Source organism: Scyliorhinus canicula, chromosome 5 (genome assembly GCF_902713615.1).
Source record: "Scyliorhinus canicula chromosome 5, sScyCan1.1, whole genome shotgun sequence".
Classification (NCBI taxonomy): domain Eukaryota; kingdom Metazoa; phylum Chordata; class Chondrichthyes; order Carcharhiniformes; family Scyliorhinidae; genus Scyliorhinus; species Scyliorhinus canicula.
Genome location: NC_052150.1, coordinates 165,253,550 through 165,276,017, shown reverse-complemented (window position 1 = coordinate 165,276,017; position 22,468 = coordinate 165,253,550). Strand labels below are relative to the sequence as shown.

Below are 22,468 nucleotides of genomic sequence, written 5' to 3'. Positions count from 1 at the left end.
GGCATCTGTTCTGAAAGCCAGGTTGCCTGTTGGTAGTGCAGCAAATGTGAATTAGTAAGATGCATCGTCCTGCCATGGTATGTCATTGTACTGAGCTGAGCAGTAACAGTGTCCCGCATTTGCAGAGTTGTACCATGTCATACCAGTTGTAGTTCCAGTGTTGTTGTTTTTGTCGTGCTTGTTGTCGACGTTGTTGCCTTTGGTATGCTTCTTGTTATTATCTTTGATGTTGTTGTTGTGTTGGTTGGTTTTGTTGTCATGTTTGCTGCGCTCAATGACCACACTCTGTGGATAATACGAGTCCTTCACACAGTTACTCATGTCAGCGTCCTTTGTGGCATCTGCTGTTTCCTTGTGGCATCTGCTATTTCCTTGAGCGTCACCGAGTTTGCGGTGCTCCCTGTCTGGAGTCATGTCCGGCTTACTTGAATCAGCTTTGGCTTGTCGATTCTCCCCATCTGGAGTCTGGTCTGTTTCACCTGAGTCAGTTTTGGCTTGTGGATGCTCCCCATCTGGAGTCATTTTAGGTTCACTTGAATCTTCTGAAATTTCGTGATGCTCCCCATCTGGAGTCAAAACATTCAGGAATGCATTTGCTTGTGGAGAGGCTCGAGCGAATGAGGTTTGAAGTAATGTGGTGTCACCGGAGTCACCAATAGTCTCACTGTGATTGTTGAGTGCCTCTGTACATTCTAGCTGAGGTCTGTCACATTGCACATCTGGTATGGGAAGTGGGATGCCGTCATCACTTGTCGCACATACAGTGGGTAGAGCCTCAGTGTCTTCTTGGTTGAGCGCGGTAGACTGTCATAGTCTGCTTGATGTTCACTTGAGCGTGGTAGATTGCCATAGTCTGCTTGATGTTCACTTGAGCGTGGCAGACCTGCATCATCTGCTGCTGGTTGCTCAGAGGAGGTTGCTAGACCCTCATGGTCTTGTTCATGCAAGGACTGCGCTCTGGAGTCTTGCGTTCCTTCCATCGTGGAGTCCATCCACGAGCTCGCTGTGGAGGCTTGTGTCACTCGAGTCACTTCTTGTTCATGCAAAGACTGCGCTCTGGAGTCTTGCGTTCTATCGTCGAGTCTGTCCACGAGCTCGCTGGGGAAGCTTGTGTCACTGGAGTCACTTTCTGTGTGGCGACGTGCAGTTGTCTCGCTGTGGAGTCTTTCATCGCTTTCTGTGTGGAGGCTGGGACCCTTCGTGGTGCGTGGTCCACTCTCTGTGTGGTAGCAGGCCGCTCTCTGTGGGCTTGTACCGCTCTCTGTCTCTTGGCATCAGGCCGCAGCATAATCCTGCACTCACGAGTCAGAATGTCATATATGCTGGGCTGAAGATCCTCAAATCCGAAGAACACATCCACATCTGTGTCGGATTCTTCACTGTAGAACACATCTCGTTGCGGTTTGGATTTGGTACTGGGGTCGCCATCTCCAATAATGAAATAATCGTCTGAGTCGCAGTCTTCTAGGACCATATCATCATGTTTTGTGTCGGAGCTGGCATTGAGCTCACGATGTCTAAAGTAGAATTCAAGGTCTGAGTCATAGTCTTCAAGGACTGTATCATCTCTTTGGGCGGTGCTAACTGCTTGTTGCAGGGTTCTGTGGAGGTTACTTTCAACTGCTGGTCGAATTTCAGGCATTGTGATGTCGTTCCAGGTGAAAGAATCTGGTTTTGAGGCTTTATCATTTTTCTTCGTGTTTTGGGACATTTCCCCTTTAAGTGAGGATCGCTGTTCCTTTACTTTGCACATTTCTCTCAACTGCGCATGTGCGGCATCTTTTCCAAGATGGCCACCAATCAAAATTGTCGTTCGCTGCTCTCCCAACCCGGCCTCGTGGTTAGTATTGGCGCCTCTTTTACCGTTTTCTGTTGGTTTCTTTGTCTTTTCCTTGCAGTATCGTTCGAACTTTTCCAGGACTGTCGGGAATTCACTCTTGTCTTGCCCTTTGGAGAACTTGAATGTTTTGAAGATTTCTTCTGCTCTTGCACCCGTGATGGTGAGCAGAAGCTCTGTCTTTTCAGTATCGGCCATGTCATGTAGGTCGGCTGCTACCAGGAAGATCTCAAACCTTTGCCTGAATGCACGCTAGTTTGCACTGAGATTGCCGTGGCACCTGAGCTGCTGTGGAACCGGAATCTCGAACATCTTGCCTGGGTGCTTTTGCTGGTTGTCACTGTTAGCTAAGTTGAAACTATATGGATTTAAACAGCCATTCTCTGGTACCATGTTTTGTTATGCTCTTGACGTAACATAAGCTGCTTCCTTGATGTGCACTCTGAGAAAGGAAGGTTCAGACTTGGAGATAGCATTAACACATTTATTAAACTGTTAACGATTCTCCTACTTGGATTCGACTCTCCTGTTAATCCTGCTATAGCTACTCAGACTATCTAACCAGTCTGCTACAATCCACGTGGTGGGTGTGATGTATTTCAATCAACCTTGTGTACTCACTAAGTGTCTCACTGGAAAGAGGAAGATCATGTGTGCTGTGTCCTTATATATGGGTTGGTGTAATGCCCCCCTGTGGTAGTGTCATCTCTGGGTATGTCGTGAATGCCCATTGGTCGTGTCCTATCTTACTGACCAATTGGTTGAATGTCTGTGTGTCATGTCTCTGGTGCTCCCTCTAGTGTTTATCTAGTCTATGTGTATTTACATTAACCCCTTGTGTATTTACAGTGATGCATATCACCACAATGATGTCATTTGAAAATGTGCAGAGCAGATTACAAGAATTGTCAGAGTCTGTAGGAATGTACTTCTGACGTCCCTGCACAAAAGTGCAATACACTTTGAAGTGCATGGCCCCAGAGGGCTACTGAGCTCCCATATCCAAATGCTCAAACATATAAATACTGTGCTTGAGATTAATTCTGGCTGAAGGATTTCCAGTGGTGTTATGTCGGGTGAAGACGTGCACAAAGTGGCTCCCGCTAGACTACTGCATATTTTGCCCCTTTCCCTCAGCTTCAGGGGTATTTCTATTGAAAACACATATAATTAATGGGATAAGGATCCTAAATGATTGAAATGTCCAGAAAAATTTGGGAAAAGAAGGTGGACAGCAGAAGTTTGTTGATAGAATCGAGGGCTACCTCCAAGCTTGTTAGCAGATAAAATGGTGGAGGCAGCCTCTGGGGCTCCAGCCACTCCACCAACTGCCAAGGTGCTTTCAATAATAATAATATATTAATAATAGTAATCTTCATTGTCACAAGTAGTCTTACATTAACACTGTAATGAGGTTACTGTGAAAATCCCCTTGCCGCCACATTCCGACGCCTGTTCGGGTACACAGAGAGAATTCAGAATGTCCGATTCACCAAACAAGCACGTCTTTCCAGACTTGTGGGAGGAAACCGGAGTACCCAGAGAAAACCAAGGAAACACAGGGAGAACTTGCAGACTCCGGACAGTGACCCAAGCCGGGAATCAAACCTGGGACCCTGGTTCTGTGAAGCAACAGTGCTAACCACTGTGCAGCCGTGCTGCCCACGTTACTTGCCAAAGTACCGATGCCCTGCCTCCCAGAGGTAATCTCGGATGATCAGACAGACTTAGTTAAGGTTTGACAATTGTCGGCCAACACCGCCTGTTAAACGTTGTTCTTTTCCCCTACTCGGTGCCTGAACCGGAGATAATTGTTTCCCTGGATGCCATTTGATAGTGGAGTGGGGATATCTGTTTGAGATTCTTAGGAGGTTTGGATTTGGCCACAAGTTTATTTCCTGGATTTGATTACTGTATTGAGCCTCCACTGCTAGTGTTCGGACAAATGTCCTGAACTTTGGTTATTTCCCAGGATTGTCCACTGTCTCCACTGCTGTTTGCTTTGGCAATATAACTGCTCGCTATAGCACTGAGGTTCTCAACTAGATGGAGTGGGATAAATCAAGGAGGGGTGGAGCATTGGGTGTCCCTTTACACCGATAACCTACTTCTCTATATTATGGACCCAGTACCCTCTATGGACAAGATAATGAAGCTGCTCAGGCCTTTTGGCTCCTTCTCTGGGTACAAGTTGAACTTGAGTGGATATTTCCCGGTCAAACACCTGGGGAGAGAGCGCAACTTGGTTACGCGACCTTTTCGCCTTGCCAAGACTAGCTTTCGTTATCTGGGGCTCCAAGAGGCCCACAACTGGGCTTCGTTTATAAATTAAATTGTATTATCTGGCTGATGGTGTCAAGTCAGACTTGCAGAGATGGGCAAGGTTCAATCTTTTAAATCCTGAGATTTATATTTCTTTTTCAATGTCTTCCCATTTTTCTCCCCAAATTCTTTTTTGTCAAAGTCAACAAATTAATGTCCTCCTTTATTTGGATGGGTATCATAGAATTTACAGTGCAGAAGGAGGCCATTCGGCCCATCGAGTCAGCACCGGCTCTTGGAAAGAGCACCCCACCCAAGCCCACAGTCCAGCCCTATCCCCATAACTCAGTAACCCCACTCAACACTAAGGACAATTTTGGGCACTAAGGGCAATTTATCATGGCCAATCCACCTAACCTGCACATCTTTGGACTGTGGGAGGAAACCGGAGCACCCGGAGGAAACCCACGCACACTAGGGGAGAACGTGCAGACTCCGCACAGACAATGACCCAAGCCGGGAATCGAACCTGGGACCCTGGAGCTGTGAAGCAATTGTGCTAACCACTATGCTACCGTGCTTCAGTCGGAGGTAAAGGTGGATGTCCTCACCTTTGCCTCGGTGATAGCCGAAGACAAGTTCTGCTGCAGTGGAGGTCTCCTGCTTCGCCTGGTACCTCGACTTGGTTGGTGATCTCATGTCTTCACATTTGGAGAAGGTTAAGTTCACCATTAGCAGATCGGTAGCAGGATTCTACCTTAGATGGCAGCCTTTCATTTCCCTGTTTAAGGAGCTAGTCACTGATGTACCATCAATTGGACGCGAGACACGATGAAGATCCAAACTGTGGCTTTAATCAGCTAGTTGTTAGCCCGGTGGTCGACTACAGAGAAAGGCTGACCGCTGGGTAATTTTGGTTAATTGTTTTGGATGGTTTTGTTTAATATGGAAAATTATAATAAACATTTTTTTTAAATTCTGGCTGAAGAATTTACTTTATATTTCTACTCGGCACCTGTTCTGAAGTTTGCTGCGGATGAAGATGAAGGTGCCTGACCTTGTATCAGCCACCCATCGAGTTTCCGTTTACTGAAGGGGGTGCTTTTGCTAACACTGTTGGGGAGGTTTTAAACTAACGTGGCAGGGGGATGGGAACCAGATTAGGAAGTTAGAGGTCAGTAAAGAAGCAGCAACTAAAGCCAGTAAGGTACGAGACAATAAACTCAATGTGACTAAGGGGAAGAGTAGACAGGGAAGAGATGATGAATGCAAAGGGACAGATGGTCTGAGGTGCATTTGTTTTAATGAAAGAAGTGTAGCAGGTAAGGCAGATGAACTTAGAGCTTGGATCAGTACCTGGGAATATGATGTTATTGGTATTACTGAAACTTGGTTGAGGGAAGGGCAGGACTGGCAACTGAATATCCCAGGGTATAGATGCTTCAGGAGGGATAGAGAGGGAGGTAAAAGGGGTGGAGGAGTTGCATTACTCGTCAGAGATGATATCACAGCTGTGATTAAGGAGGGCACGATGGAGGATTCGAGCACTGAGGCAATATGTGTGGAGCTGAGAAATAGGAAGGGTGCAGTAACATTGTTGGGACTTTACTACAGACCTCCCAAAAGCGAGCATGAAGTAGAGGTACAAATATGCAGACAGATTACAGAAAAATGTAGGAGCAATAGGGTGGTTGTGATGGGAGATTTTAACTTCCCCAACATTGAATGGGATTCGTGTATTGTTGGAGGCGTAGATGGAGCAGAGTTTGTAAGGAGCATCCAGGAGAGTTTTTTAGAGCAGTATGTAAATAGTCCAACTCGGGAAGGGGCCATACTGGACCTGGTATTGGGGAATGATCCTGGCCAGGTGGTTGATGTTTCAGTCGGTGATTACTTTGGGAATAGCGATCACAATTCCGTAAGTTTTAGAATACTCATGGACAAGGACAAGAGTGGTCCGAAAGGAATAGTACTAAATTGGGGAAAGGCAGAGTATAACAAAATTCGGCAGGAGCTAGGGAATGTGGATTGGGAGCAGCTGTTTAAGGGTAAATCCACATTTGAAATGTGGGAGTCTTTTAAGGAAAGGTTGATTAGAATGCAGGACAGACATGTTCCTGTGAAAATGAAAGATAGAAATGGCAAGATTAGGGAATCATGGATGACGGGTGAAACTGTGAGACGAGCTAAGATGAAAAAGGGAGCATACATAGGAACGAGGCAACTCAGAACTGATGAAGCTTTGGAGGAATATTGGGAAAGTAGGACGAATCTCAAACGTGCAATAAAGAGGGCTAAAAGGGGTCATGAAATATCTTTGGCTAACAGGGTTAAGGAAAATCCCAAAGCCTTTTATTCGTATGTAAGGAGCAAGAGGGTAACTAGAGAAAGGATTGGCCCACTCAAAGACAAAAGAGGGAATTTATGCGTGGACTCAGAGGAAATGAGTGAGATTCTTAATGAGTACTTTGCATCGGTATTCACAAAGGAGAGGGACAAGACGGATGTTGAGGCTAGGGATTGATGTTTAAATACTCTAGGTCAAGTTGTCATACGGAAGGGGGAAGTTTTGGGTATTCTAAAAGACATTAAGGTGGACAAGTCCCCAGGACCGGATGGGATCTATCCCAGGTTATTGAGGGAAGCGAGGGTTGAAATAGTTGGGGCCTTAACAGACATCTTTGCAGCATCCTTGAGCACGGGTGAGGTCCCGGAGGACTGGAGAATTGCTAATGTTGTCCCTTTGTTTAAGAAGGGTAGCAGGGATAATCCAGGGAATTATAGACCTGTGAGCTTGACGTCAATGGTAGGCAAACTGTTGGAGAAGATACTGAGGGATAGGATCTATTCACATCTGGAAGAAAATAGACTTATCAATGATAGGCAGCATGGTTTTGTGCAGGGAAGGTCATGTCTTACAAACCTAATAGAATTCTTTGAGGAAGTGACAAAGTTAATTGATGAGGGAAGGGCTGTAGATGTCATATACATGGACTTTAGTAAGGCGTTTGATAAGGTTTCCCATGGCAGGTTGATGGAAAAAGTGAAGTCGTATGGGGTTCAGGGTGTACTAGCTAGATGGATAGAGAACTGGCTGGGCAACAGGAGACAGAGAGTAGTGGTGGAAGGGAGTGTCTCAAAATGGAGACGGGTGACTAGTGGTGTTCCACAGGGATCCGTGCTCGGACCACTGCTGTTTGTGATCTACATAAATGACCTGGAGGAAGGTATAGGTGGTCTGATTAGCAAATTTGCAGATGATACCAAGATTGGTGGAGTTGCAGATAGCGAGGAGGACTGTCAGAGAATACAACAAAATATAGATAGATTGGAGAGTTGGGCAGAAAAATGGCAGATGGAGTTCAATCCAGACAAATGCGAGGTGATGCATTTTGGAAGATCAAATTCAAGAGCGGACTATATGGTCAATGGAAGGGTCTTGGGGAAAATTGATGTACAGAGAGATCTGGGAGTTCAGGTCCATTGTACCCTCAAGGTGGCAACGCATGTTGATAGAGTGGTCAAGAAGGCATACAGCATGCTTGCCTTCATCGGACGGGGTATTGAGTACAAGAGTTGGCAGGTCATGTTACAGTTGTATAGGACTTTGGTTCTGTCACATTTGGAATACTGCGTGCAGTTCTGGTCGCCACATTACCAGAAGGATGTGGATGCTTTGGAGAAGGTGCAGAGGAGGTTCACCAGGATGTTGCCTGGTATGGAGGGTGCTAGCTATGAAGAAAGGTTGAGTAGATTAGGATTGTTTTCGTTGGAAAGACGGAGGTTGAGGGGGGACCTGATTGAGGTTTACAAAATTATGAGAGGTATGGTCAGGGTGGATAGCAACAAGCTTTTCCCAAGAGTGGGGGTGTCAATTACAAGGAGTCACAATTTCAAGGTGAGAGGGGGAAAGTTTAAGGGAGATGTGCGTGGAAAGTTTTTTACACAGAGGGTGGTGGGTGCCTGGAACGCTTTACCAGCGGAGGTGGTAGAGGCGGGCACGATAGCATCATTTAAGAGGCATCTAGACAGGTATATGAACGGGCGGGAACAGAGGGAAGTAGACCTTGGAAAATAGGAGACAGGTTTAGATAAAGGATATGGATCGGCGCAGGCTGGGAGGGCCGAAGGGCCTGTTCCTGTGCTATAATTTTCTTTGTTCTTTGAAAATAACATGGATATGCTGGACCCTTGCAAAAATCAAGGCTTGTAAAATTGAGCAGTGTCTTGGGGTGTGTTGGAATGATGGAAGATGTTTAAAATATTTCCGTTATTGGGATTATGTCCTCACGCTGGCGTCAGAACTGTGGCCTTTCACAGCAGAAAAACTGGCGTGAAAGGGCCACGCAGGACCCGACGTAGATCCAGCAGCTTTTGCTGCAGAGACAGGCCCCCGCACTTCCGGGTCGGAGGCCACACATGCACACGGCGGCAGCCTCCAGCGGCCGCACCGTGCTCCATGGCTGGACCCTGAAAATAAACCCCCCCAATCGGCCGCGTGCCCGACCCTGACCGCCCGCACTAACATTGCCCGGCCACGTATAGGGCCCCCCCTGCCCTCCGATCGACTCGCCCCCGACCAGGGCGGCCGCGGACTGAGTCCGCAGCCGCCACACTAATTTCCCGACTGGCTGGACCACATTAGATCCAAGCCATCGAGACATCAGCCGGTGGGGGGCAGAGAATGGCGGAGCGGGCCTCCATCAATGGCCTCGGGTAGGTGCAGGGTGGTGAGTATGCCACTTTTCGGGGCCCGCAGGATCAGGGAACCAGTGCCGATCCCGATTCCGTGCGGCTGGTTGCAGAGAAGTCAGCCCATTATTCTTGGGTGTTACTGCTTCTTTAGTCCACCAGGGAAGAATTCTTACACAGTTACCACAACAACCAGGTCAAGGTTAACAACCTCAAGTCAGTGGAAGAAGTTGATTTTCAGGATTGGGATTTTGAAATCCATCAATAAAAAATGTTATTGTGCTGTGAGAAGCTCCCTTAATTTTTTTGTTTTTAAAAATATTCTTTCCTCCATTTTAAACAGATTGCAACAGAGGCAGTTGAAAACATTCGAACAGTTGTTGCTCTAACAAGAGAAAGAAAGTTTGAACAAATGTATGAAGAAAACTTAAAACTTCCCAGCAGGTAATGGCACTCAAACTTCCTTCATTGACAGTGGCTCCTGGTTAACAGTGGAAAGAGCTAGATTAGGGTTAAATAAGACAAATTCTGTTTGTACCAGAAAGAATTTAGGGTTTTTTAATCAGCGCTTTGGAAAGCAGGGCCTGGATTTTCTCAGGAGGCGGGTTTGGAGATGGGAGGGATGGTACAATGATGGCGAAAGACATTGGGAGGGAATCCTGATATGTTTGCGTTCCCAGAGAAACTCCTAGAGCTGGAACGGCCGGAGGCAGAGGCCAATGGAATGCTCTATAAACGGCCATTTTACTGAGCTGCCGGCTTTTTGTCAGCATCAGAATGGCATCCCGATGTGGGAAGTCCAATCGCTGTATTGAGGTGGCCTTGAATGGGAGACTTCCTTTCTAGAGGTTCCAAGGTCGGAGTATGGCACCTCTGCCCCCCCCCCCCCCCCCCAAGTTCCCCGGCAGTAATAGCTGACCCCATGACCACGATGATGCCGCTAGAGGCTAGAGCCTTCCGATTACTGAGAACTCATTACCTGGTCCCAGCACATCAATATATTTTCTACCACCTTTTTGAGGACGTCTCAAGATTGGATGGTGTGTCCGGTGGTGATCTCTTAATTGGCTGCTGTTCATTAAGTTATTGCTGCAGATCCTACTGCCCTCTCATGCAGGCTCAGGACTCCTTGGGTTTTGAGGCGTGATGGTGAGATCCCAGACCACATTCAATAATCCCACCCATTTATAATTTGGGCCATTGTGCAGACCAGACAAGTATTAATCCTATTGCTAAGTCAAGGGTCTGATTTCTTTCAACCCACTCAGGAGGGCTGGGGCACGAAGATATGCAATGATGGGTAAGGGTTCCAGTGGCAGAGAAGCAGGTAGCTTGGTGCAAAACGGAAGGCAGCATTCCTTCTTCTCTTGGCCCACAAGCAATGCTATAAGAGCACTTAACCTTTTTCATGAAACTGTCCTCCCCTTTCTTGAACTTCTGGATTTCCCAAGGCCTCAGTGACCTAGTAGGCGAAGATTGCACCAGTAAAACAGGTTAAATTTGAGGTTGGCAGACTTATTGTAATATTTAATTAGCCACCCCGTCACTTGTTACAGCATCATTAAACTGGAAGTGAGTGGGTTTGAGTCTGGTTTGAGATTTCAATATTTTTACATCTCAACTGACCCCAACCCACCAATGTTTGGAGGTTAAAATTACCTCCAGTGGTTGGTACATCAGTCACAATATGGCATAAATTCATGATTTATACTTGGAAAATGTAGAGGGAAGTTAAAAGACATTATCACGGAGGGTCATTGAGCATTTGGAATGTTTTACCATGGATGGCTATTAAGTTATACACTGTAATATAATTTAAAATGGAAATCATTGAAAGAAATAAACTAAAAGGATGAAGTGGATACCGTAGTTATCAGTCTTATGTTACTGGACTGATAATTCAGAGGTGTAGGCACACTGCTATGTAGACATGTTGTGGAGGTGACTGAACGTGAGAGTCCTCGCCATTCATTTACTAGATGGGTTGGAATCTGGGCAGGACCTTTGCACTTTTGTATCAGAAAAGGGACTTGGGTCAAATTGTTTAATTTGCCTATGAAGTCAAAGTGTCACCAGAAAAGCCAGCATTGTTGACCATATTCAATTGACCTTCGAAGATTGTGGTGCCATTATGAACTGCTGCAGTCCATGTGGTGGTGTAGGTATCCCCAAACCACTGGAAATATCATGATTAGGGCAGATTGCGGGCCTTTATGAAGTGAAGGAACCGGGTGACCCCTGGGTGACAGAGAGCATCGTGTAGGGTCCGGAGTCGGTCCACTTGTGCGCTGGCGCATGTACCTCAGGATAGGGCATCTGCAGGCTCGTTGAGCTTACCGGGGCGATACAAAATCTTGTAAATATAGGTGGAGAGCTTGATCCTCCACCTCACGATTTTATCATTTTTGATCTTGCCCCACTGTGTATTGAACATGAAGGCAACCGACCGTTGGTCAGTGAGGGGAGTGAATCTCCTGCTGGCCAGGTAATGCCTCCAATGCCGCACAGCTTCTCGACGGATGAGTGCCGAATTTCGGAGGCATGGAGGGTGCGTGAAAAGAATGCCACGGGCCTGCCTGCCTGGTTGAGGGTGGCGACCAGAGCGACGTCTGAAGCATCGCTCTCGATTTGGAAGGGGAGCGTCTCGTCGACCGCGTGCATCACGGCCTTGATACGGTTCAAGGCCTGGTGAGCCTCGGCCGTCAGGGGTAAAACGGTGGAGTGAATGAGTGGGCGGGCCTTGTCCGCATAGTTAGGGACCCACTGGGCGTAGTATGAGAAGAACCCCAGGCATCGTTACAGGGCCTTGGGACAGTGGGGGAGGGGGAGTTCCATGAGGGTGCGCATGCGATCAGGGTCGGGCCCCAGAACTCCATTTTGCACCACATAGCCGAGAATGGCTAAGCGGTTTGTGCTGAACACGCACTTCTCCTTGTTGTACGTTAGGTTGAGGAGTTTGGCAGTGTGGAGGAATTTGGAAAGGTTAGCGTCATGTTCCTGCTGGTCGTGACCGCAGATGGTGACATTATCCAGGTACGGGAAGGTGGCCCGCAGTCCGTACCGGTCAACCATTCAGTCCATCTCCCGTTGGAAGACCGAGACCCCATTAGTGACGCTGAAGGGAACCCTAAGGAAGTGGTAAAGGCGACCGTCCGCTTCAAACGCGGTGTACGGGCGGTCCGCCTTACGGATGGGGAGCTGGTGGTAGGCAGATTTCAGGTCCGCTGTCGAAAAGACCTGGTACTGTGCAATCTGATTGACCATATCAGATATGTGTGGGAGGGGGTACGTGCCGAGCTGCGTGTACTGATTGATGGTCTGACTGTAGTCAACGACCATCCTGTTTTTCTCCCCAGTTTTCACAACTACCACTTGGACTCTCCAGGGGCTGTTGCTGGCCTCGATGATGCCTTCCTGCAGCAGCCGCTGGACCTCAGACCTGATGAAGGTTCTGTGCTGGGCACTGTACCGTCTGCTCCTGGTAGCGGCGTGTTTGCAATCCGGGGTGAGGCTTGCAAACAGGGAAGGTGGGTCGACCTTAAGGGCCGTGAGACCGCATACAGTAAGGGGTGGTAGGGGCCCACCGAATTTCAGAGTTAGACTTTAGAGGTTGCACTGGAAGTCCAGGCCGAGTAGCAAGGCAGCGCAGAGGTTGGGGAGGACGTAGAGCCGGAGGTCGCTGAACTCTACGCCTTGGATGGTAAGGGTGGCGGTGCAGTACCCTCGGATCTCCACGGAGTGGGATCCGGAGGCCAGGAAGATTCTCTGGTTAATGGGGTGTACTGCGAGGGAGCAGCGCCTTACCATATTGGGGTGTATGAAGCTCTCTGCTCCCGGAGTCAAGAAGGCATGATGTCTTGTGCCCATCGACCTTTACTGTCGTCAATGCGGTTGTGAGGTTGTGTGGCCGAGACTGGTCGATCGTGATGGAGGCAAGCTGTAGCTGGTGTTGGAAGTCTGTTCAGCGGCGGTTGCAGGCGATAAGCGGCCCAATGAGGTGCCCGACGAGCAGGGGGCCTGAGGCGGGGAAGATGGCGCCCACAGGGTGCATGTGGCGGGAGGCGTTAAAGATGGAGGCGCCCAGGGGCTGCACGAGGCCTGATGGGGGGAAGATGGCGGCGCCCACGGGCCGCACGTGGTCTGAGGCGAGGAAGATAGCGGCGCCCACGGGTCGCACATGGGGGGGTTCAGGACCAATGGGCCTTGTTACAGCGGCGATCGAGCAGGCCTGGCACACAACAGCGAAATGTCCTTTCTTCCCGCAGGCTTTGCAGAGCGCGCTCCACGCCGGGCAGCGCTGCCAGGGGTGCTTTGTCTGTCCACAGAAGTAGCACTTGGGTTCCCCGGGGTTGGCTGGCTGCCGCACGGCGCAGGCTTAGGGTTGGCTGGGGGCGGTCGCTGATGGGATCCACGATGGGGTGTTCGCTGGTGGGGTCCACGATGGGGTGTTCACTGGTGGGGTCCACGATGGGGTGTTCACTGGGGTCCACGATGTCCAGGAGGGGGGGCGCCGTGCGGTCGAGGCGTACGCTTGTACATTACAGGAGGCGACCGTTAGTGAGATTGCAAGTTTCTTTGTCGCCGCGAGGTCGAGGGTAGCCCCTTCTAAGAGGCGCTGGCGAATGCACGCCGATCCTATGCCCGTAACGAAAGCGTCCCTAATTAGGTGTTGGGAATGTTCAACGGTCGAAACAGCCTGGCAATCACAGTCCCTCGCCAGGGCGTGCAGGGCACACCAGAAATCTTCCACAGACTCACCGGGGAGTTGATGCCGCGTGGACAGGAGGTGTCTGGTGTAGCGTTTGATAGTCTGCTGGGTGTAGTTCTCCTTCAGTAGCGCCATGGCCTCAGAGTAGGTCGGCGCATCCCGGATGAGGAGAGAGATGTCGGAGCTCAGCCGCGTATACAGGATCTGGAGCTTCTGTGCTTCTGAGGGTAGTTCAGTCGCAGATCCGGTGTATGCTTCAAAGCAGGCTAGCCAATGTGCGAAGGCCGACTTGGTGTTGTCTGCTTGAGGGTGCAGCTGCAGGCAATCTGGCTTGATGCAGAGGTCCATCGTTGTAAAATCTCAGCTTAATAAAGTGATGCACTATCAGTTACGATGAGACGAGAGTAGAGAGTAATCGAGGCTTTATTAAGCTGAGATGTGTAACCTCCTGCAGCTGCTGCCGAAATGGCTGCAGCTTGGTGAGCACACACGTTTATACTCCGCCTATTGGGCGGAGCCAGCAGGCAGGGATCTACCCCCGTACCTGTAGTACAGGAGCCTTACCATATTACATCTCGTATGTGATATATACAACAGTGGTGACTACCACAGTAGTTGAGGCCAAAACGTTGTGTAATTTCAAGAAGGAATTAGATATAGCTCTTGGGGCTAAAGGGATCAAGGGATATGGAGGGAAGGAGGGATCAGGGTTTTGAATTTGGTGGTCAGCCATGATCATAATGAATGGCGAGTAGACTCAAAGGGCCGGATGTCCTACTCCTGCTTCTATTTTCTGTGATGTGGAGATGCTGGCGTTGGACTGGGTGAGCACAATAAGAAGTCTTACAACACCGGGTTAAAGTCCAACAGGTTTGTTTTCAATCACTAGCTTTCGGAGCACTGCTCCTTCCTCAGGTGAATGAAGAGGTGGGTTCCAGAAACACATAAATAGACAAAGTCAATGATGCAAGATGTTCTATGTTCTATGTATGGGCTGGATTATTCCCCCCGCCCGCCGCAAATCGCCACGGCTGAGCTGCGGATAATGGGAAAAGTCCGTTGACCTCGGGCGGGATTCTCCGATCGCTGGGTGGGCGCAGCCGGAGAATCTCGCCCTATGTTTCTAATTTCTCAATAGACCAAACGTCTGTCTCTCCCAGCCCTAAATGTATTCAATGATGAAGCTTTCACAACCCTCTGGGATGTGGAGTCCCAAAGATTCACAACACTTTGAGTAAAGACATTTCTCCTAATCTCAGTCCTAAATGATCAGCCACCTATCCTGAAACTGTGCTTGCTGTGTTTTTGATTCCCAACCCAGCCTTACTCAGTGAGTTGGCAACAAGGTGGTAGTTGCAGTATACAATAGGGAAGTGTGAGGTTTTTCATTGTGATTGTAAGGATAGCAAAGCAGAATATTTTATAAAAGAATGAAACTTGCAAAGGTTGATATATAAAGGTTGATATTCGGAGAAACATGGATGTACTCAAACAAGGAATATAAGAAGTTAGCATGTAATTAGGAAAGCACAGAATTGCTCGGATGCCATTTATTCCATCATCTCTGTGCCAGTTCTGAATGAGCAATTCACTTAGGCCATTCTCCTACCTACTTCCTGTAAACCTGCACGTTCTTCCTTTTCATATACAGTTTTTTTTTCAGGCCATGCATTCCAGACTTTAACCACTAAACATGAAGAAGTTTTTCTCATGTTGCCTTTGCTTCTTTAGCCAATTCTTTCAAACCTGTGCCTTCTCATTCTCAATTCTTTCATTTTGGAGAAAAGCCTCTCCCTATCTACTCTGTCCAGAGCCCTCATGATTTTGAATACCCTCGATTAAATTTCCTCTCAACTTCTTTTCTCCAAGGAAAGCAGTCCCAACTTCTCCAGTCTATCTTCATAACTGAAGTTCCTCATCCCTGGAACCATTCTCATGAAACTTTTCTACAGTCTCTCCAATGTCTTCACAGCCTTCCAAATGACCTTTATTTCAAGGATATTGGAGTACAAGGACAAATAAGTCTTGTATGGGGCTTTGCTGAGATCACATCTTGAGCACTCTGTGCAATATTTAAGGAAGAATACACTTGCATTGGAGGCAACACAGCATAGATTCAATAGATTGGTCCCTGGGATGATGTTCTATGATGGCAGGACAAATAAATTGGGTCTATGCTATCTGGGATTTAGAAGAATGATAGGTGATCACATTGGAACATCAAAGATTATGAAGGATCTTGACAGTGTAGATACTGAGATGTTGCTACCCCTGGCTGGGGAATCTAGAATACAGAGGGCACCATTTCAGGATACGGGGCAGATCATTTAGAACTGAGACAAGAAGAAATTTAGTCACCCCCCCAAAGAGTTATGGTCTTTGGAATTCTCTAACCCAGAGAGTAGTGAATGACAGATGTTTGGTCTCTCAGGGAATCAAGAGGTAAGATGAGAAAGCAGAGTTGAAACCCAAGATCAACCATGATCATATTGAATGGTGGAGTAGGCTGGATGGGTCAAATGGTCTTCTCATTCTTCTATTTCTTATGTTTCTAAAATAAGCTGCAGAATTAAAATAGCGATTGTGTCCCTTACACTGTTCATGTAATTCCCACCAGGTGTAGTGTTTTAAAATTGCATCTTATTATAATAATAATCTTTATTGTTACAAGTAGGCTTACATTAACACTGTAATTAAGTTACTGTGAAACATCTGGAATTTTGTGCTTGGCAGCAGAATTGTCATACATTTTCCTTCTTATTTTCCAAAGGAATGCAAAAAAGAAGGCTTACATTTATGGAATCACCTTCGCACTTTCACAAGCAATTCTATACTTTGCTTATGCAGCATGTTTTCGGTTTGGGGCATGGCTGGTCACACATAATCATTTGGTTTTCCGGGATGTTATGCTGTAAGTATAAATGATTGTTGCAAACATTCAGCTTACAGAAAGGGCAGAATTTTACTGGCCCCCACAAGGGATCATGGAGGGGGATGGCAGTAATATCGGCAGGGGCTGCTATGGGGGACTGACTCCCCTCTATGTCCTGCCATCGGGGAATTTTACCGACAGCAGCACTGGCTTTGGAATCAAATTTAAATATTCAAATACTCCATTAAGGGCCATTTGAACCCTTCTTTTTGTCAACAGTGGATTGACGCCTCGACAGGTGGGTTGGCAGTCCAGCTGAGTGCAAGCAGCCTCCCAGCGACACCACGGTGGGGGGGGGTGAAGTTTTTTTTAAAATTTCAAGGGGGTGCTGCGGGAAGGGAAGACATTCCCCGCAGGCCCAACGATTAACTCAGAGGGGTTTCTCCTCTCTCAATATAAGAGGATTTTTTAAAGTTTCTTCCACCCATTTGATGTCGGCTGCAGGCCTCCCATCAGATTCACATCTTTGAGGTGAAAAAATAATGGTTTCAGAAATTTTAAAAAGCCTTTAATAATTTTAAGATATAACGCAAATCTATATAAAACCTGAGTAAGACCACAATTGGAATACTTTGTGTAGTTTTGGGGTTTCTGATTACAGGAAAGATATTATTGTTATTATTATGAGATCTTTAGGCAATAGAGACTGTATTGCCCAGATTCACTAGAATGCTGCTGCAAATGGCAGAATTCAAAAAGTTTTTTAAATTGCAGTTGTTTTTATTACAGCAGAGGAGAATTATGGGGATTTGATAATGGCGCCTAAAATTAAAACAGAATGGAATAGGGTAGATGGAAATAGACCACTTGCAGTGATTGAGGAGTCTAGAATGAGAAGGTAGCTTTAAAATTAAACATGAGATTTAGAGCAGAGAGCAGGAGAAATGGTTGAGACTGTGAGACGTTACAAGTATCTGACCCCTTATACCACATCCCAAAATCCAGAAGAACTCAAAAACTGGGGCCTGTGCTCGAAACCGATAATTATGAGAAAGCATGTATAATAATTTGCTTTTGTACTTTAATAAAGCTGGAAAACATGAGAAAAAGTGATAAGCAATGAGGAGGGAACTAACAGATAGACCAAACATAGAGAGGCGGTAAGCATGTTAAATTTCTTAAACACTGCTCAATAAAAAAAAAAATATCGACAGTTTCCCCAGCCTCTTCACTCCAGTACCCAAAGTTTGGAAAATCTCCATATCCAGTACATGGCAGTCCCAGGCTTCCTGCATATGGTGCTCGGTACCTGTACTACCAGAGTTAATGATTGAAACAGAGACCTTATCAAAATTTAAGAATTGGTTATATTGGTTGTTGAACAAGATAACAGTGAAGGGAAATGGAAACAGGATGAGCAAATGGAACACTGACTACTGCTTATGCGAAGGGTAAACACCATGGACCGGTTGGGCTAAATGGCCTGTTCCCATATTACAATTTCAATCTAAAGCAACTCTTGAGTGTCTCCAATATTTCCTGATTTTCTTTCCATCTTTTCCTCAAAGTATCTACCTCTTTCTGTCTTCAATGTGTTTGTTTCCGAACATAGTTTTATGCTTTTCCTTTCTATATTTCCTGTTTGTTTCCATCTCTCTCGCTGTCTGTTGGTGTGGTGCATCACAGAGAAGAAGGGATCTTTCCCCACTGCCAGTTTCTGAGCTAAGTTCAGGGGAAGATGTATTCAGACAGTTGTAATGTTCTTCCTGGGTGACTGCCGCAGAACACTATTGGTGGGGACGAGGAACCAAGCTTTCTGAATGCTGCCCTGCTGTTTCTGTACACTGGTATGATGAGCACCTTTCTGCTTTTAATTAAGTTTATAACAAGTAGCCCTTTGTTGTCAATGCCACACCTAATACATGTTGCTTTACAATATAGTTACATCTGACATGTAGTACAATCATTTAAAACAAAGCAATAAAATGTCTGTGTGCTGTATGAAGTATTTGATAAATTCCTTTTTGAATGATCACCCGTGTACAGAAAATAACATGTTAGTAAAGGTGAGACAGCGTTGTTTAATTTTATTTATAACAATTCCAGCGTATTCTCAGCAATTGTGTTTGGAGCTATGGCTTTGGGACAGACCAGCTCTTTTGCACCTGACTATGCAAAGGCCAAGATATCAGCCGCTCACATCAAGATGCTACTTGAGCAACTTCCATCCATAGACAGCTATAGTGACGCTGGTAATGTTCCCGTAAGTATTTTATTGTCCCGCAAAGTGGTAAGTTAGGAAATGTAAGTCGACAAAATGCTTTAATCTTGGGTTACTCAGAAGCAGCTTCCCGCTAAACAGTTTGCACAAAACTACAAAATGAACTTTCATCTGTTTGGATAAAAAAGTCAGAAATGTTTGTAAAATTCCAAGAATCAAGACAAGCATGCAACATGGACAATGAACAATGGTTTTCAAAGGAAAAATTCTTTGGCTGCTGGAAATCTGAAATATAAACAAATGTGCTGGATATGCTCAATAGTTTCACGTATCTGTAGAGAAAAGAAAGCAGTTTTACAAAGCGGGTCAGTGACCTAACATGCTTAAACTTGCTTTCATGTTATGATGAAAGGCCACCAGCCTGAAACATAGGGGGCTGTAAAATCCAGCCCTGTCAGGTGTTCTCAGCAGGTACGGGAAGGGGGCATGATAAATACAAAGAGTGATCAGCCAATCACCTTCTGTCCACCCCAAGCTGTCCCCATAATATAGTTGGTGGGCAGGTGCTGAAATCAACACTTTTCCACTATTTCTGAATAAATAATTAATGGTCAATTTAGCTTTTCACCTAGTTGCCTCACTGGGATATTACAATGCCCACGCCACAATACCGTTGGTGTGAGCAGGCAGGCGGGGTGGGCAGTCCAATTGTTTGAGCCCAAGCTGAAAAGAAGGGGTGAAGGAAAGGGACATTTAATTTGAGGGTTGCCCTTTGCACTTGGGGGAGAAACTCCTCCCCGCCAAGATATTACTCTCCCTACTGTGGCTGCCCTCAAAACCAGCCCCCTATTCTTAGCTGCATGACCTGATTCTCCCCCCCCCCCCCCACCCCACCCCGCAAAAGGCCTGACTTACCTGACTTCGACATCCACCTTCTCTTCTTCATAAACCTTCTTGCAGTCCCGCCAGTTCCCACAACTGTGTTCTGGTGTCCCTGGGACAGCTAGAACTCCTGGCCAATCAGATAGGCCGGCTACTCTCAAGGGCAGAGCTTCCAGAGGGGCGGCACGGTAGCACAGTGGTTAGCATTGTCGCTTCACAGCTCCATGGTCCCAGGTTCGATTCCCAGCTTGGGTCACTGTCTGTGTGGTGTCTGCACAATCTCCCAGTGTCTGTGTGGGATTCCTCCGGGTATTCCGGTTTCCTCCCACGGTCCAAAGATGTGCAGGTTAGGTGGATTGGCCATTCTAAATTGCCCTTAGTGTCCAAAAGGGTTGGGTGGCGTTGCTGGGTTGCGGGTAAGGGACGGAGTTCTGGGCTTAAATGGGGTGCTCTTTCCAAGGGCCGCTGCAGGCTCAATGGGCCGAATGGCCTCCTTCTGCACTGTAAAAAAAAATTCTATGTTCCTCCCATAGAAGGACACAAGTCCCACTCTTTTCTCATTTAGCCCACCCATAGCATGTTGTGGTGTTGTGGTTGTGTAGTGTTGGATTCTTTCAGATATATCGGCTAACAATACTTCCAGGTGGGAGGTGGAGCAATTTACCCACCCCCCCCCCCCCCCCACCCCCGTCCCGTCCCGTCCCGTACAATCGAGCTCATTGACTCTCTTTATGTTAATACTGCCAGACCTGCTGAGTATTTTCAGCTTTTCTCCTTACATTATGGGAATGTATATTTTTTTTAGTAGAGACTTAAAAGAGAGGTTGATGTAATCTGCTCAAATTATTTTTGTAAAGTAGACTTTATTCTGATCATTTGTCAGAGTGAACATGCAGATACCTTCTCTTTGGGTTCAACAGCTCTTAAGATTTAGATTCTCCAAACCTTAATTCAACATCTAGTGTTGGTACTGAAAGCAGGACTGAGTAGCAACTTTCCAGAGTCCAGGTGGCGGCACGGTGGCATAGGAATTAGCAATTCAGCCTCACTCCCAGGGACCCGGGTTCAATTCCGGCCTTGGGTGACTGTGCGGATTTTCCCCGTGTCTGCCTGGATTTCCTTCGGGTGCTTCGGTTTCCTCCTACAATCCAAAGATGTGCAACGTAGGTGGATTGGACATATTAAATTGCCCCTTAGTGTCCAGGGATGTGCAGCTTCGGTGGGTTTATGGGGTTAAGAGAATATTGCGTGGAGTGGGCCTAGAAAGGATACACTTTCAGAGCATCGTTGCAGACTTGGTGGGTTGAATGGCCTTCTGTACTGGAGGAATTCTATGGAAAAGAATGTTTGAGCAATCCCATCAACACCAGGAATTAGGTAAAAACAGACTGATTTTCTAATTCCAGCATAAAAGCTGCCAGAGTCGCATCATGTAGGTTTTCTACACATGTCAAAACTGTGGCTGGTTGAGCGCAAAATATATTGCAAGCCCAGCTGAAAAATGTCATTCTCCATACGTCTGGTGCTTTCTGTAGAAAGTGCTACTTCCTTGTCTATAAGAAGAGGAATTGATGGCCTTCTGTGCTTCGCAAAATACAGGTGACAAAACCTGGGTGACAAAAAGGATGCCTCAATCGGGGTGAAAATAGATAATGACAATGAAATACCTTTCAATGACCTGCATCTGCTGCAAAAGAAAGAAGGTGGAATGAAAAATGCTGCATCGCATGCTAAGTGCTGCAGTTAAGGTGCACAAAGCACCAAATGACATGCATAACTTTCAGTGCACGCTATTCCAAAGTGAGTTGCAATCTTGTTTCCCCGGGAGAGATTGGTGAGCTTCTTCCAACATTGAGTAATATTTTAGGGGTTCCTCAAGGTTACAAGATGTTGCCTTTCACTTATCCTGGTCCATTTCCTTTGCATGTTTTCTCTCCTTGGGATTAAAAGCCAGAATCATTTAATATTGGATTGTGGACACTTACACCTCAGCTGTAGCCTTTAAATGAATGAAATTGTTTCTCCAAACAACAAGCAGTTTTATACTTTGCAGTTGTGGTGATCCAACCACTGTATATATGTGTGTACCTGTATTACAGTTTTCTCCCTAGCTCCGCCCACAGGGAGCAGTATAAATATTCGTAAGCTTCACTGAGATGCAATTCTACAGCTGCCACCGGAGGAATAGCATCTCACCGCAATAAAGCCTCTCTTGTACATCACTCGAGTCTTTGTGTGCAATTGTTAGCGCCACAGCAGTGTCATATTGGCTCAGATCCAAATGATTGCCTGCATTAAATATTGGGACCATGATCTCTGATGATGGATTATTTTTTTGTTTGACCAGGTAACAAGGTATATAGGTACGTAAAGAGAAAAAGGTTTATAAAAACAAATGTAGGCCAGTCAGAAACGTGGGAATTCATAACGGGGAACAAGGAAATGGCTGAGGAACTAAATTCGTACTTTGCTTCACAAAGGAATTCATGAAGTTCTGAGTAACACAGGTTTTTGTGAGGAGCTGAAGGAAATTAGTATTAGTAGAGTAATAGTTTGGGGAAATTAATGGGATCAAAGGTGGATAAATCGCCAGAGTCTCTTAATCTTCATCCCAGAGTACTTAAGGGAGTGGCCCTAGAAATAATAGATCAATTGGTGGTCATTTTCCCAAATTCTTTGGACTCTGGAATGGTTCCTACAGACTATAATATAACTCCGCGATTCAATAAAAAAATAAATTTAGAGGTTTCTTTTCCAATTAGGGGGCAAATTAGTGTGGCCAATCCACCTAACCTGCACATCTTTGGGTTGTGGGTGAAACCCACGCAGAACTCTGCGATTCAAAAAGGGAGAGAAAACAGGGAACTATAGACCAGTGAGCTTAACGTCTATAGTCGTGAAGTTTCTAGAGTCTGTTATCAAGGATTTCATAGCACAGCATTTGTAAAGTAGTGGTATAATCAGACAAAGTTAACATGGACTTAGTAAAGGGAA

General features: G+C 46.4%; 1 protein-coding gene across 3 annotated transcripts in view; it reads left to right on the top strand.

The window, feature by feature from the left end:
• abcb4 (ATP-binding cassette, sub-family B (MDR/TAP), member 4) overlaps window positions 1-22,468 on the top strand; it is a 170,776-nt gene that overhangs the window by 121,492 nt on the left and 26,816 nt on the right. For 2 of the 3 annotated variants that reach the window (XM_038797976.1, XM_038797977.1), the window contains exons 22-24: window positions 9,135-9,235; window positions 16,270-16,410; window positions 18,478-18,634. In XM_038797976.1, coding sequence (XP_038653904.1) covers window positions 9,135-9,235; window positions 16,270-16,410; window positions 18,478-18,634 — 399 coding nt within the window. Of the gene's footprint in view, window positions 1-9,134; window positions 9,236-16,269; window positions 16,411-18,079; window positions 18,219-18,477; window positions 18,635-22,468 lie in introns of those variants that run through there. The other variant, XM_038797978.1, reaches the window with a different exon arrangement.